Raw genomic sequence first — 14,303 nt, 5'->3', positions numbered from 1 at the left:
ACGCCCGTAGTGACCAGTCTGCTTTCCCTGGGCACCTTTGACTTGAAGCCGCAAAACAGCACAAAGCGACTTTCTAACGCCCCTTCGTACCACTTGATGATCCAATGATCGCAGTACCTTTTTAACTGCACATACAGTGAAGGATGTCTCAATATATTTGCCTCAATATATCGCAATACTGCTTTAAAAGTTGTATTTCAATTTCACCTGGGGGAGTGTTGTAATCGTTTTTTTTTTATTTATTTTATGATTTCAGTTAGAACAGAGAGAAAGAGAAGAGAACCTTCAGAGACCCGAAAAACATCCGAAATGGTTCGAGTTTTGGAGTACGTTTTGTTTGCCACTCTGGTTGCTGCGAATCTCTCGCTGGGCTTGTACTTCTCCTTCCGGAAGGCGAACATCAGTGCCGCAAGCAGGGACACAGCAGAGGAAGTGTTTCTCGCTGGCCGGATGCTGAAAACACTTCCCCTGGCAGCATCCTCCGTGGCTTCACTCTTCTCCTCTACGGGGCTTGTGGGCTTTCCAGCTCATTTTTACACTTACGGGTGGCACCTAGCCTGGGGATACTTCACGCCTTTCATGCTTCTGCCTTTGGCTACCCATGTATTCGTGCCAGTGCTGTACCGTCTGGGGATAACATCAATATTCGAAGTAAGTACTGCGGACCAACATCGTGAGTATAGTTAAGCCTCTTGCAATCCGAGAAAGTGTGCTCGTGATAAAGGGTGCAACCTGCAGGCCACATTATAAGTGAAAAAAAAAAGCTGTGCTTATATTCTAAAGGTCGTTTACAAATTAATGCTGCATTTATTAAATAGGCTTAGCACATCATGCCGTCTTTCGTAATTTGGAAGATTTCCGCCCGAGGATTTTAGGACAAAGTTCCTAGAAAATCGCCATATATGCGACACCATTTTGCTATTCAAAACAGCGAAGCTGTGAAGCATAATGCACTTTTCTGCAGGAACCACAAGTGCTCTTAGGAAACTACCCGACTTCGAAATAAATTGATTCACAGGAAACTCGGGCGCTTTTTCGTATGAGGCCAACATAAGTTGGATATAAAAAATCTGATATTGCGCTATTTGTTGATTATAATATTCTTGTGTCTCGAGCTGGGTATGCTTCTGTTTGTTATTATATCTTATAGTCATGATAGTTTTCATTGCCATGTTAAACTTCATGACTAAGAAAAAGTCACCAATTGAAATCATAACAGTATATAAACTAAATATGTATAATTGGGCTTCACGGCGAGTATTGTGATATTACCAGTGGCGTATAGCAATTACTTTGAAGAAAGGTGCTCATAAGAACATAAGAAACAGCATTCCCTCAGCCAGCCTTCCTTTCTTCTTAAAATAGACCTATCAGCATTACATGCTTATTAGCAATGCGTTATAGATATCTGTGTTTCACGACCTGTAAGACAGCCTTGTCATTTCGAGGCTCTTAAGGACAGATGTCGCTATAATTTATGCTATCATATATAATACGGAAGCAGCACTTAGCACACGTGTATGAACACGAAAGATAGTAAGAGCTGGCGCTGAAACTACCAATGTAGAGAAATTTGCAATTTGGGCTCCCTGGGGGTTGCCATATAGTTCACAACACAATCGTGAGCACAACGCACAAGCAATGTGAAAGCTGCAGCGAAAACAGTTTACGATTATTCAGACAGGAGGAACTTCGGAAACTCCCTAGCCTAGACCCTATCAATGGTCTATAGCCAACAACAATGAACTGTTGTGTGTCAGTCGGGGAGCGCCTGGCAACATGAGCACAGAATTTATTATGAGCAACGATGCCGGCAACAACATGTCTTAAGCAAGACGTCATTTTTAGAGTAAGCCAAAAGCAATGTCCTCTAAAAGCACGAAGAATTCAGAACAAAGCACAAAAAATTGAACTCAAAGCCAATGACCAGATGATAAAATGGACACAGTAAATAATGTGCAAAGCTGAAAGCAGGAGAGAGAAAAGCTTCAGTACAGGTCGGAACATCCTGACTCCGAAAACACAATAAATTAACGACGTCAACGGAAACAGAACATTTCCAACGAAAGATAAGCGACGACAGCGAAACCTGAGTCAAATCTGCAGCCGCCGTTAGTACAAAGGAAAAGAACACATGCGGCAGTTTGCACCGAAACTAAAAGAGAAATAGTAATAGCGGTAAGGCAGCGTCTGTACATCGATGCGTAAGTAGAGATGGGAAAGACGGCTCACTTTAGTGAGCGAGCGGCTCCGCTCACTAAAGTGAGTCGGCTCACAACAGAACACACACACACACACACACACACACACACACACACACACACACACACACACACACACACACACACACACACACACACACACACACACACACACACACACACACACACACACACACACACACACACGCACACACACACACACACACACACACACATATATATATATATATATATATACTATGAAGGAAAGAAGCCAACAGTCGGCGAGGCCAAGGAAAGCGTTGGGGTTGGTACTTTTGTCTGTTTTTAATGTTTACTTGAATAATCCAAGTAAACATTAAAAAAAAGACATAAAAGTCTTCTTCCTTCATAATATATTTATATATATATATATATATATGCAGATCAATTAAGGGGAAATGCGGGTGCTCGCTATAATACATGAAGCTACATCTATAATACATGAGCTACATCGGACCGCGGCCGATGTAGCTCAGTTGGAAGAGTACCGGACGCGATATTCGGAGGTCGTGGGTTTTCTACTTTGTGTTTAATTATATTTCCCATAAACAGATTACATCACTAATTTCTGTGATTATCCAAGTAAACATTAAAAAAAAGTACCATCCCCAACGCTTTTCTTGGCCTCGCCGACTGTTGGCTTCTTTCCTTCATGTATTATAACGAGCACCCTCATTTTCCCTTAATTGATCTGCTTGTAGCTTACGGGGGTCTCGGTTCTGGCAGTCTTGGAGCCACAGGTAGCGTAAGAGGGTTCTAGCACAGCTTTCGCCCTCGCTCTTGATCACGTTCTACGTGACGCTGGCGGTAACAAAGGACGTTCCATGTCCACCGCTATGGTTGAGGGTGGCGCTGGTGTACACTCTCAAGGTTCGTATACAGACAACATAAATACCCAAGCAAGTAGCAGGGCGGACAGCGGCCGATGTAGCTCAGTTGGAAGAGCACCGGACGCCATATTCGGTTCCTACCATCGGCACGTTGTTTTTTCTTCTACTTTGCGCCTAATTATCTTTCCCATAAACAGATTACATCACTAATTTCTGTGATTATCCAAGTAAACATAAAAAAAAACACATAAAGTACCATCCCCAACGCTTTCCTTGGCCTCGCCGACTGTTGGCTTCTGTCCTTCACATATATATATATATATATATATATATATATATATATATATATATATATATATATATATGTGTGTGTGTGTGTGTGTGTGTGTGTGTGTGTGTGTGTGTGTGTGTGTGTGTGTGTGTGTGTGTGTGTGTGTGTGTGTGTGTGTGTGTGTGTGTGTGTGTGTGTGTGTGTGTGTGTGTGTGTGTGTGTGTGTGTGTGTGTGTGTGTGTTAGACATCCGGCCTCTCCTGAGCGACGCATTCACCTCTGCAGATGTAAGTGTCCCAGTGAGCCGACTCACTTTAGTGAGCGGAGCCGCTCCAATCCGCTCACTAAAGAAGCCTGTTCTTGAAGCCAAAAATTTAAATGCTAACTATACAGTCTTAATTACTCTAAGATTCATTAATGAAAACAAACTACGCCAGGCAACTCTCAACAGCCCGCAGCTTGAATAAATCACTGGGCTAGAGCACATCGAATTGCTGAAAGCTAGGACACCTGCTATATAACACACTCCAAGGTCTCCCTCTTTTTTAGTTATTTTAATTTCACAGCCACCTTCTGTTTTAAGCACATCACACAATATGCTAGGATGTGATTTCTGGAACCCTAGGTTTAAAAGAATGTGTTTGATTGCACACATCAGTGCTTTCATAAATCAGCAGCACGAAGAGAGCCCTGTGGAACAAACATGTAGTAACAACAGGGGAAAACTGCAGCAAAAGTAAATACCTTTACTGCCATCCTGGGCAATAATTACCATGGCTCTAGTTTCACATAGCAATAGCAACATGTTTCATGCCTAAATCAGTCAGTTGTGAGTGAGCTGTTTTTCTCTTCAGGATATGCCGTTGAGTCTCCATTTCATTTTCATGCATCTGACCCATTTTTCATTTTAATTTTCCTTTAGGGGGATGGGATGGGAGTCGAAAGAGAGCTTGCATTTGTTCATACTTTAGTCTATTCAACGTTAGACCCTATTTCATATTTTATATCTTTCCCGGGTTGCGTTGGTGCAGGCTTCACTACATATTTTTCCTTTTTTATCTGCGTACTTGAACCGTCATATCATTCCTTTTTGAATGTTTCTTTCCCCATCCATGATTTTAACGCCTAGTGAAGGTCTCCATGGCAGATTCTCGTCTTTTATCCTGACTGTACACATATACATTGGCATCGATACGGACCGGTGCGTGCTACTTTATTAACTATATCTATCTCTTCATTGGGCTGACTTGGGCCCACAAAACAAAACGGCTTCGTCAATAGTAGCAATCGTGCTGATCGGTCGTCGAACTATGAATGCATGTTCATTCTTCACTGCTCAATTTAAATTCGGCGTAGAAACGTCTAAATAAATTAGCGACGGCATACTAGAAAAGTCAGAAAAGCGGACAGACGATGCGGCTACTGCTACGCACCGTGCGAGCAAAGGCCAATTCAAATTTACGGTGGTGGCCATGTAAGTACTCAAGAACTGTAGTGAAGCCCTACTCATTTGGCAGCTGACGAGAGCCCATGATCGCAGAAAAAAGCACGCCATGGTGATCCTGAGGCAAGCGAACTGCGCCGAGGTGTCGAAATCGGTAGCACCCCGCAGCACTGGTTGCGCGCCAGCTTTGAATATCATTTGATGGAGCGTGCTATTGGACAGAAGGCGATGCCCTATCGCGCCAATCGGGACGCTGGAACTATCCGGCTGAACAGCAGTCAGCAAAATGATCGTACAACACCCCTTCCGCACCACGTCTGCAAGCGGACGAAAAACGTTCTCCCGCATACGTGCGGAGCGGGTCTAAAAAGCAACCCTATAGAGGCAAACGTTGGGACAGACGTCGGACGGCCGCCGACGTAGCTGAGTTGCAAGAGCACTGGACGCGATATTCGGAGGTCGTGGGTGCAGTTAAGTTTGCGGGCTTCGCACAGAAGCGAGATTCCGAAGGGGCCGCCAAGGTCAAGGGGCAGCTTGACGCGGGCAGATTTATGACGGTCGCGCGGGCGACCGCTTCTCGGAAGTGAGCCCAGAACACATGGCAGCGGGCGACGCCACCGGCTCTCTCCGTCCCGTGCCGCGAGGGAAGCAGAGCAGTGCAGTTAGAGCGCACAGCATAAGCGCAGTGGTTTGCGGGTTCGGCGCTAACTGCAGTGTCTCCCGGGTCGAGTGGAGAGGGCGCGGAGGCCATAAATCCCGAAACGCGGCGTAACACAGGCCTGGGGAGAACGCGCTGTTGACATGTCTTTCCGGGAAGACGCCTGTGTGTCCCTGTGAATCCACCGCCCGCGCGCAACCGACCAAGAGCAGGGATCGGAATGTTTGGGCCTGAGGTTTGCGCGTGTGTGTTTTTATGTATTTTCAGAAGTGTAACCGTCGACGCCGTTAGTCTTTGCGACTGTTTGGCGCCTCTTGCGTTGGAGGAATTTGGAGAGGGAAAAGTTGCAGATGTATGTCTGTGTGTGCGCAACTACTCGCCGCTTAGTGCGTGCTTTGTGTGTGTTTTATTTGACATGCGTAGGAGAGGGTATATGTGGCACAATGATTGGCCAGCCCATTTTAAAGGACTGCATGTTATTGGCCACATAGTGGCGTACGTCGATTGGTCAACGGACTAAACTGGAATTTTGGGTAACGCTAAGAAAGCGAGTGTTGGACAGTGGGGCTTGGAAGAGAGTTGGGCTCGGACGAGAGTGGGGAGCAGACTGGTTGTTCGAGAGGGAGGCTAGGCTGACGGAGGTCTCAAGGGACTCCGGCCTAAAGTGTAGCAGGAGGCCAAGGCCTGATTCTGCTAGCCTCTGACCTCAGATCGTTCACCAGTCGCAGTTAGCCCTCCACGTTTGATGTCGCATCCGACGACATTTGTGTAAATACGCCAATTGTAAAAAGTGTAAATAAACGTGTACAGTCCGAGAAGAGAAGTCATCTCCGCACCGCAATGTGTCACTGAGCCACGGACGCAGCGGTGGTCACCAACACCACTCGGTACGAGCGAAGGCAGCAGAAGAAACAGCAAGAACGCCTGCTGTACAGGGGAAGCCCAACATTCCCCCTAGCCTTCGCACCTTTGAGTTTAACTGGCGCAGTCGAGACAGGATCGGCCCAGCGACTTCCTGCGGAGTGGCGAGAGATCGACGACGCCGCGGACTGATGTACACGGAGGGCGGCACACTACATCGGTGAGCCAAGGCTGACCAAGAAGAAGTTTGAAGTTGAGGTGCCCCGTGAATACACGCTACCGGCCTAGAGAGGCAGCTACGGGGAGCGACTCCAGCGAGGCTGCGCAGATCCGGCGTAGCGGAAAGGGCACCAAGGCTGACTTTTCGAGTGGCGACGACCGATGCTGAGCCTGATGTGCTGATGGTGTCCAGGCGTTCGACGGACCGAAAGCAGTGACCGCAATGCAACCCAGTGCGACGGACTGACACTAGCTGTATACAGGTGGGTCCTTGTCCTGTTTTCTCCGGGTTCACCATGGTCGTAACTCGGTCAGAGAGCCAAAAGTCTACGGACAGCTCTGATGGCGTGGGGCAGAGCTCCGGCGCAACAGCTTCCGATGAGCGGGGGCAGACCTTGAGCAGTACCATTACTGGCGATCATGATCAAAGTTCTAGTAGTGCGTCGGTAACCGCGGATCTTGACAGAGGTTTAACGTCAGGAGGAAACAACGCAGCTGCCAGACTGCGAGAAAAAGAGCTGGAGATTGAAGCTCTGAGACTCCAGGTGGAGTTAGAGAGGTTAAAGAATCAAGGCGGGTGAGGAGCTGGATCTGGATTGGGTCGATATGCAAAAGATTTACGCGCTATTCTCGCGCCAATGCCAGAGAAAGACGAGTTGGCCCCCGCATGGTTTCGAAGCGCGGAAAGTATGCTTCAAAGTTGCGAGATTCCCGAGGAGGTACGCGGCTCGATAATTGTCCCATTCGTAAACGAGAAAAGCCGCATGCTGATAGCAAATAAGGCAGTAAGCGGAAGGCAGTCCTACGAGGAAGTGCGTGATTATATTCTGGGTGAGTTAAAGCTCACACCTGAGGAATATAAGCGTAGGTTCTATGCTTGTCGGAAAGGCGGCGAAACATGGGGACAGTTTGTCACGAAACTAGAAGGGTTGCTTGATTACTACCTGCGTAGCAGAGACATAACAAGCTTGGAAGATCTGCGGGCGCTACTGATTGCAGATCGCGTTAAACAGCTAATGGAGGATGACATGCGCACGTATGTCTTACAGCATGAGACAGGGGAATGGCTAAAACCTGAGGATGTTGCCAAGTTAGCACAGGGATACGAGGAAAGCAGAGCTTCCAAACGCCCAAATTCTCGGAAGGTTGCTGAAGCGAGTAAGGTTGATTCACACAGTTGGCGGGACCCCGTAGGAAAAGGAAGGTTCCATGGGATCGATCGGAAGCCGTCTTCTAGGTGCTTCACCTGCGGTGAGATGGGTCACTACAAATGGCAGTGAAACCAAACGAGGCCGAAAGCAATAATGGGTGGGCAACGCGCCAAGGGCTCCGCACCGGAAAAGCTGACTGCCAGAGCTGCATGTGATGTGTACGAGTGCGCGGCAACGCCGACAGACACCGTTTCTACGTCGAAATTAACTTGGGTTTTTTTTTTTTGGCGCGGGGCGCCCATTTACGGCTTGTTTGGACTCAGGTGCTGACATTACCATCCTGAGAAGGAATGTCATCCCGGCTGAGGCAGACATTCAGGGTGCAGGCAAGGTTCGCCTTAAAGGAGCATTTGATAAGACAGTTCCAGCTGATTTGATGTATGTCCCACTGAGCCTGTCCGCTGATGACGAGGGCGTAGCCCCTCAGCTTATGACACTGTGCGCAGTAACGGACCATTTAACGGAAGGGATAGATGCGCTTCTGACCCCAGATGCGTTTGATGAGCTGAGGAAAGTGCAGAGACAAGCCACTGAGCTAGCCGTGCGCATTGTGCAGGCAGAAGAAGCCGCCCGTGAAGCGGTTGAGGAGAGCGTGCGTCCTAGAGAGGTAGCCGAAGACGAGGCGATAGAAAGCGGCCCTACGGGTGTTCAGGACGGAGCAGTTGCACCTGAATCGTCGGTGCCGAACGGCGAGCAATGCGCTGACACGTTCGCGAAAGAGCAGAGAGAAGATGCGTCATTAGAAAGCTCATGGGCACAGGGACGCGATGGAACGCATTGAAGGTGATTGAAGGAGGACTCTTATTTCACAAAGATGACGTGAATGGCAGGCAGTGCAAACAACTGGTCCTACCCGAGATGCGTCGAAGGAAAGTGTTGATACTAGAACACGATAAAGCGTGCGGCGGGCATTTTTCAGAGAAAAAGACAAAGCAACGTATTCGCAGTGCCTTCTTTTGGCCAACAATGTCTGCAGATGTGAGAAAGTATTGCCAGTCGTGTCACACGTGTCAGACTTTCGCTAACAGGAAGGTGACGGACCGAGTTCCGATAACCCCGTTGACACGGCCGCAGCAGCCATTTCAGGTTGTCTACCTTGACTGTATAGGGCCTATTGAGCCGGCTTCTGCACGCGGACATCGGTATGCATTGTGTTTAATTGACCTTTGCACGAGGTGGCCTGAGGTAATTCCACTGCGAGCACTAACTGCTAAAGCCACCTGTCAGGCGTTGCTGGACATTTTTGCGCGCTTCGGCGTACCAGAGCTGGTGTGCAGTGATCAAGGGGCTGATTTCACGGCAGGGCTAACGAAAGAGTTGGCAGAGCGATTGGGAGCACAAGTACGCTTCTCTACGCCGGAACACCCGCAGAGCAATGGGCTCGTAGAGAGGTGGAATGGAGTGTTCAAGTCCATGCTGAGACACGTGATTCACGACCATGCCAGGGACTGGGATAGATATATACCCTGCCTACTTTGGGCGTACCGTGAGCTGCCGCACGAGATCACAGGAGTACCCCCTTTCGAGCTTATGTACGGTAGGGTGGCACAGGGGCCTCCTAGCATACTACAAAAGACGTGGACCGGAGCGTGGGAGCCCCCGACAGGGTTGAATAAAGTCGCATCTGCGCATTTGACCGAGCTCCGAGAGAGAATGGCTGAAGCAGCCCGTGCCGCAGATCAGCGAGGTGAGCAAATGCAACAGTTATACACTGATAGGTACAACCTCAGGGCGAGGCCGAAATCATTTGAGGCGGGCGATCAGGTACTGATTCTAGAAACAGGACAGGTTGCGAAAATGCAGCCCAAATGGATCGGACCTGCCGAAGTGAAACAGCAGGTGAGGCCAGACAGCTATATCGTACAGCTCCCGGGAGACGTAGAAAAATGGGTGCACGCGAACAGCCTCAGGAAGTACTACGCTCGGGTGAATAACGTAGGCATAGTCTTTGAATCAGACGAAGAGTTTGGCGAGATTGAAACAACCCCGCAATTTAGTGAAAACGAGAGGACAGTGGCTACACTGCTAGAGGAAAGCACGCACTTGTCAAACCGACAGTTGACGGAGCTAGATCACCTGCTGAGACGGTACGGCAGTACATTTTCTGAAAGGCCGGGAAGGTGTAACGTCGGTGAGCACAAAATCATCTTGCTTCAAGGGGCTAAAGCTACCAAGGCGTATCCCTATCGTGTGCCGATAGCACTGAGAGGAGAGGTAGAACGGCAGGTGGAGCAATTGTAAGAATGGGGACTCATATATCCCATAGAAAGTAGCTTCGCGCATCCGGTTGTGTGTGTTGCTAAAAAGGATGGCACAGTAAGAATGTGCATTGACTACCGTCGCTTGAACGCTGTCACTGAGGCGGATAGCTTCCCGATGGGAAAAACCAGTGAGCTGCTTTACGAGGTAGCCAGGGCCCGATACATATCCATTCTAGATATGACGAGAGGTTACTGGCAAATCGCGATTGAACCAGGCTCTCAGAAGCATACCGCATTTGCGACCACCAGTGGTCTTTACGCGTGGAGAGTGATGCCGTACGGACTTCGTAACTCGGCGGCAACGTTTCAGAGGATCATGAACGAGATCCTGAGAAAGCACCGATACTATTCGTGCGCCTACATAGATGATGTAGCCGTCTACTCTGAGACTTGGGAGCTACATATGCAGCACCTGGAAGCGGTTCTTGCCACGATAGCATCGGTGGGACTAACGATTAACCCGGAAAAATGCCGCCTAGCCCAGCCTAAAGTCAGGTACCTTGGGCATGTGGTCGGATCTGGCACACACTCCACAGATCCAGAGAGAGTGAGCGCTGTAGCAGAGCTTAAGAGTCCCTCAACGAAAAGGGAACTACGTAGCGCTTTGGGCCTCTTCAACTACTACCGGGAGTACATACCATCTTACTCCGAAGTTGTACGCCCTCTGACCGATCTCACGAACCGATGCGTGCCGAACAATCTTCCATGGAGCTCAGAGGCTGAAAGAGCCTTTAACAATGTAAAGGTTGCGTTGAAGGCAATTCCAGGTAAGGCGTTCGTGCTAACTACTGATGCCTCGGAAAAAGGGGTAGGTGCATGTCTGAGTCAGGAGCTGGATGGTTCTGAGAAACCTATCGCCTTCCTCAGTAAAAAACTAACGCCGCAACAGGCGAAGTGGTCTGCTATCGAGCGTGAGGCCTTTGCAATTGTGTGCGCGCTGAGCCGCCTTGACACATGGCTTTTCGGTGCTAAGATCAAAGTGGTCACGGACCATAATCCGCTGACTTATCTGACCCAGTCCACACCATCCAGTGCGCGCCTAACTCGCTGGGTTCTAGCGCTGCAAAAATATGATCTGGAGTTTTCGCACATCAAATGATCGCTTAACCGGTGTGCCGATGCTCTGTCTAGGCTAGAGAGTGGTATCTAGAGTGGACGGCTCAGGTCGCCGCTCATCGGGGTGTTGGAAGTTGTAACAAGCCCCGTTGGCTTGTTGAGCATGGGGAAGATTGCGGTTATTGTGCTATTCACCTAATATTGGTGGGTGAAATTACCATGGTGGACCAAGGAACGTACAGGGCAGGGTCCTGCCTGTACTTGAGCGTTGAATAAGGACTGTTAGTTTGTCTGTGTGTATCAGTATCTGGCACTCCTATGTTCTGTGTATGATGTGGTTTACACGTGTTACCTTGTATTGTTTTGCGTTTGATTATGCAGTGTTTATTGCTTGATTTGAAGTTATGTATGCCAAGCTGTGTTGCCTTGTATGGCGTATGGTTTAGTTACCGTTTGCGAACGTGCACACGGAGATTGTCGTTCAGGGCGCGCGCGCCTCTGTACGGAGCGTTTCACTATTGTTTGCATAGCTGCGTTTGTTTGTTTTGCTTTGTTTGGTGTACGCCACACCACAATGCCCCCCCCCCCTTCCTTCCCCCGTTAGAGGAGTTTTATGTTGAGCGTACAGCAAGTGTACGCGCAACATTCTCGATGGGGAGGAGTTAAGTTTGCGGGCTTCGCACAGAAGCGAGATTCCGAAGGGGCCGCCAAGGTCAAGGGGCAGCTTGACGCGGGCAGATTTATGACGGTCGCGCGGGCGACCGCTTCTCGGAAGTGAGCCCAGAACACATGGCAGCGGACGACGCCCCCGGCTCTCTCCGTCCCGTGCCGCGAGGGAGGCAGAGCAGTGCAGTTAGAGCGCACAGCATAGGCGCAGTGGTTTGCGGGTTCGGCGCTAACTGCAGTGTCTCCCGGGTCGAGTGGAGAGGGCGCGGAGGCCATAAATCCCGAAATGCGGCGTAACACAGGCCTGGGGAGAACGCGCTGTTGACATGTCTTCCCGGGAAGACGCCTGTGTGTCCCTGTGAATCCACCGCCCGCGCGCAACCGACCAAGAGCAGGGATCGGAATGTTTGGGCCTGAGGTTTGCGCGTGTGTGTTTTTATGTATTTTCAGAAGTGTAACCGTCGACGCCGTTAGTCTTTGTGACTGTCTGGCGCCTCTTGCGTTGGAGGAATTTGGAGAGGGAAAAGTTGCAGATGTATGTGTGTGTGTGCGCAACTACTCGCCGCTTAGTGCGTGCTTTGTGTGTGTTTTATTTGACATGCGTAGGAGAGGGTATATGTGGCACAATGATTGGCCAGCCCATTTTAAAGGACTGCATGTTATTGGCCACATAGTGGCGTACGTCGATTGGTCAACGGACTAAACTGGAATTTTGGGTAACGCTAAGAAAGCGAGTGTTGGACAGTGGGGATTGGAAGAGAGTTGGGCTCGGACGAGAGTGGGGAGCAGACGGGTTGTTCGAGAGGGAGGCTAGGCTAACGGAGGTCTCAAGGGACTCCGGCCTAAAGTGTAGCAGGAGGCCAAGGCCTGATTCTGCTAGCCTCTGACCTCAGATCGTTCACCAGTCACAGTTAGCCCTCCACGTTTGATGTCGCATCCGACGACATTTGTGTAAATACGCCAATTGTAAAAAGTGTAAATAAACGTGTACAGTCCGAGAACAGAAGTCATCTCCGCACCGCAATGTGTCACTGAGCCACGGACGCAGCGGTGGTCACCAACACCACTCGGTACGAGCGAAGGCAGCAGAAGAAACAGCAAGAACGCCTGCTGTACAGGGGAAGCCCAACATTCCCCCAAGCCTTCGCACCTTTGAGTTTAACTGGTGCGACTACCACCATCGGCGTGTTGTTTTTCCTTCCGCTTTTCATTTCATTGAATAATCTTTATCCCGACAATCCCCATAAGACTAATTCTCGTCAAATACTTTTAACGAAAAAAAAAGAAAATCCCCAACGTTTGCCTAAGACTCGGAGACTGTCAGCTCCTTTAACTCTGTAATAGCGAGCCCCTCATTTCCCTTTCAATTATCTGCATAATAGCTTGTGAGGGTCTCGGTTCTGGCAGTCTGTAGGACGAAAAGGTAGCGTAAGTGGCTTTTTGCACAGCTGCCGCCCTCCCAAATGATCACGTGATACGTGATGCTCGGGGTATAAGATGTGCCGCATCCGCCGCTAGGGACAAGAGTGACGCTGGTGAACGCTCACAGGTTTCGCTTAGTAAACATAAATACCCTAGCAAGCGGAAGGTCGGACAGCCACCGACAGAGCTCAGTTGGAAGTGCACTGGAAGCGATATTCGGAGGTCGAGGGTTCGACTCCCACGATCGGCGTGTTGTTTTTCTTTCCGCTTCTCATTTCATTTATTATTCTTAATAATCATCATAATAATCACCATAATAATAATAATCACTAAAACTACAATCACCATAAGAGTAATTCTAGTCAAATACCAACAGCAAATCATAAAGAAAAGAAAAACAATGTCGCCAACGCTTTCCTAAGACTCGGAGACTGTCAGCTCCTTTAACTCTGTCATAAAGAGCCCCTCGTTTCCCTTTAAATTATCTGTATATATAGAAATATATATATATATATATGTGTGTGTGTGTGTGTGTGTGTGTGTGTGTGTGTGTGTGTGTGTGTGTGTGTGTGTGTGTGTGTGTGTGTGTGTGTGTGTGTGTGTGTGTGTGTGTGTGTGTGTGTGTGTGTGTGTGTGTGTGTGTGTGTGTGTGTGTGTGTGTGTGTGTGTGTGTGTGTGTGTGTGTGTGTGTGTGTGTGTGTGTGTGTGTGTGTGTGTGTGAGGTACTGAATTTGATGAGTTCACGTTCGTTTTCTGTCCATATCATAAATATATCGTCTAGAAAAATCAGGTTTTTATAAACGCTTTTAGAGGATATACATATTTATCATATCCACAGAAAACGAGCACGCACTCATCTAATTCATTACCTCATTTAACAACATACATCCTAACTTCTCATTCACACTTACCTACTCCTCCACTCAAATTACCTTCCTGGACGTATTAATTCAATTTGAAGAAGATGCACTAATCACCAAAGTCTACAGAAAACCCACTGACAGACAACAATACCTTCATTTTAAAAGCTGCCACTGCAAAACATCAATTCCTTGCTCTCAGGCGATAAGTTTCAAACGAATCTGCTCACGATCAGAAGAAATTCCAACAGCATGCGAGAGGTTCTGGAACACCAGCACTACCCGCCCTTATTTATTGATGA

General features: G+C 48.6%; 1 protein-coding gene across 1 annotated transcript in view; it reads left to right on the top strand.

Annotated features, from left to right (window-relative positions):
- The first annotated feature begins 309 nt into the window (after nt 1-309).
- LOC146209874 (sodium-coupled monocarboxylate transporter 1-like) overlaps nt 310-14,303 on the top strand; it is a 173,389-nt gene continuing 159,395 nt past the window's right edge. Inside the window, exon 1 of the mRNA XM_084587465.1 lies at nt 310-651. Coding sequence (XP_084443591.1) covers nt 310-651 — 342 coding nt within the window. The remainder of the gene's footprint in view (nt 652-14,303) is intronic.

The sequence above is a fragment of the Amblyomma maculatum genome, chromosome 1, assembly GCF_055883805.1.
Source record: "Amblyomma maculatum isolate TAMU_Amacu chromosome 1, ASM5588380v1, whole genome shotgun sequence".
Lineage (NCBI taxonomy): Eukaryota > Metazoa > Arthropoda > Arachnida > Ixodida > Ixodidae > Amblyomma > Amblyomma maculatum.
This window is presented reverse-complemented; position numbering and strand designations above follow the sequence as displayed.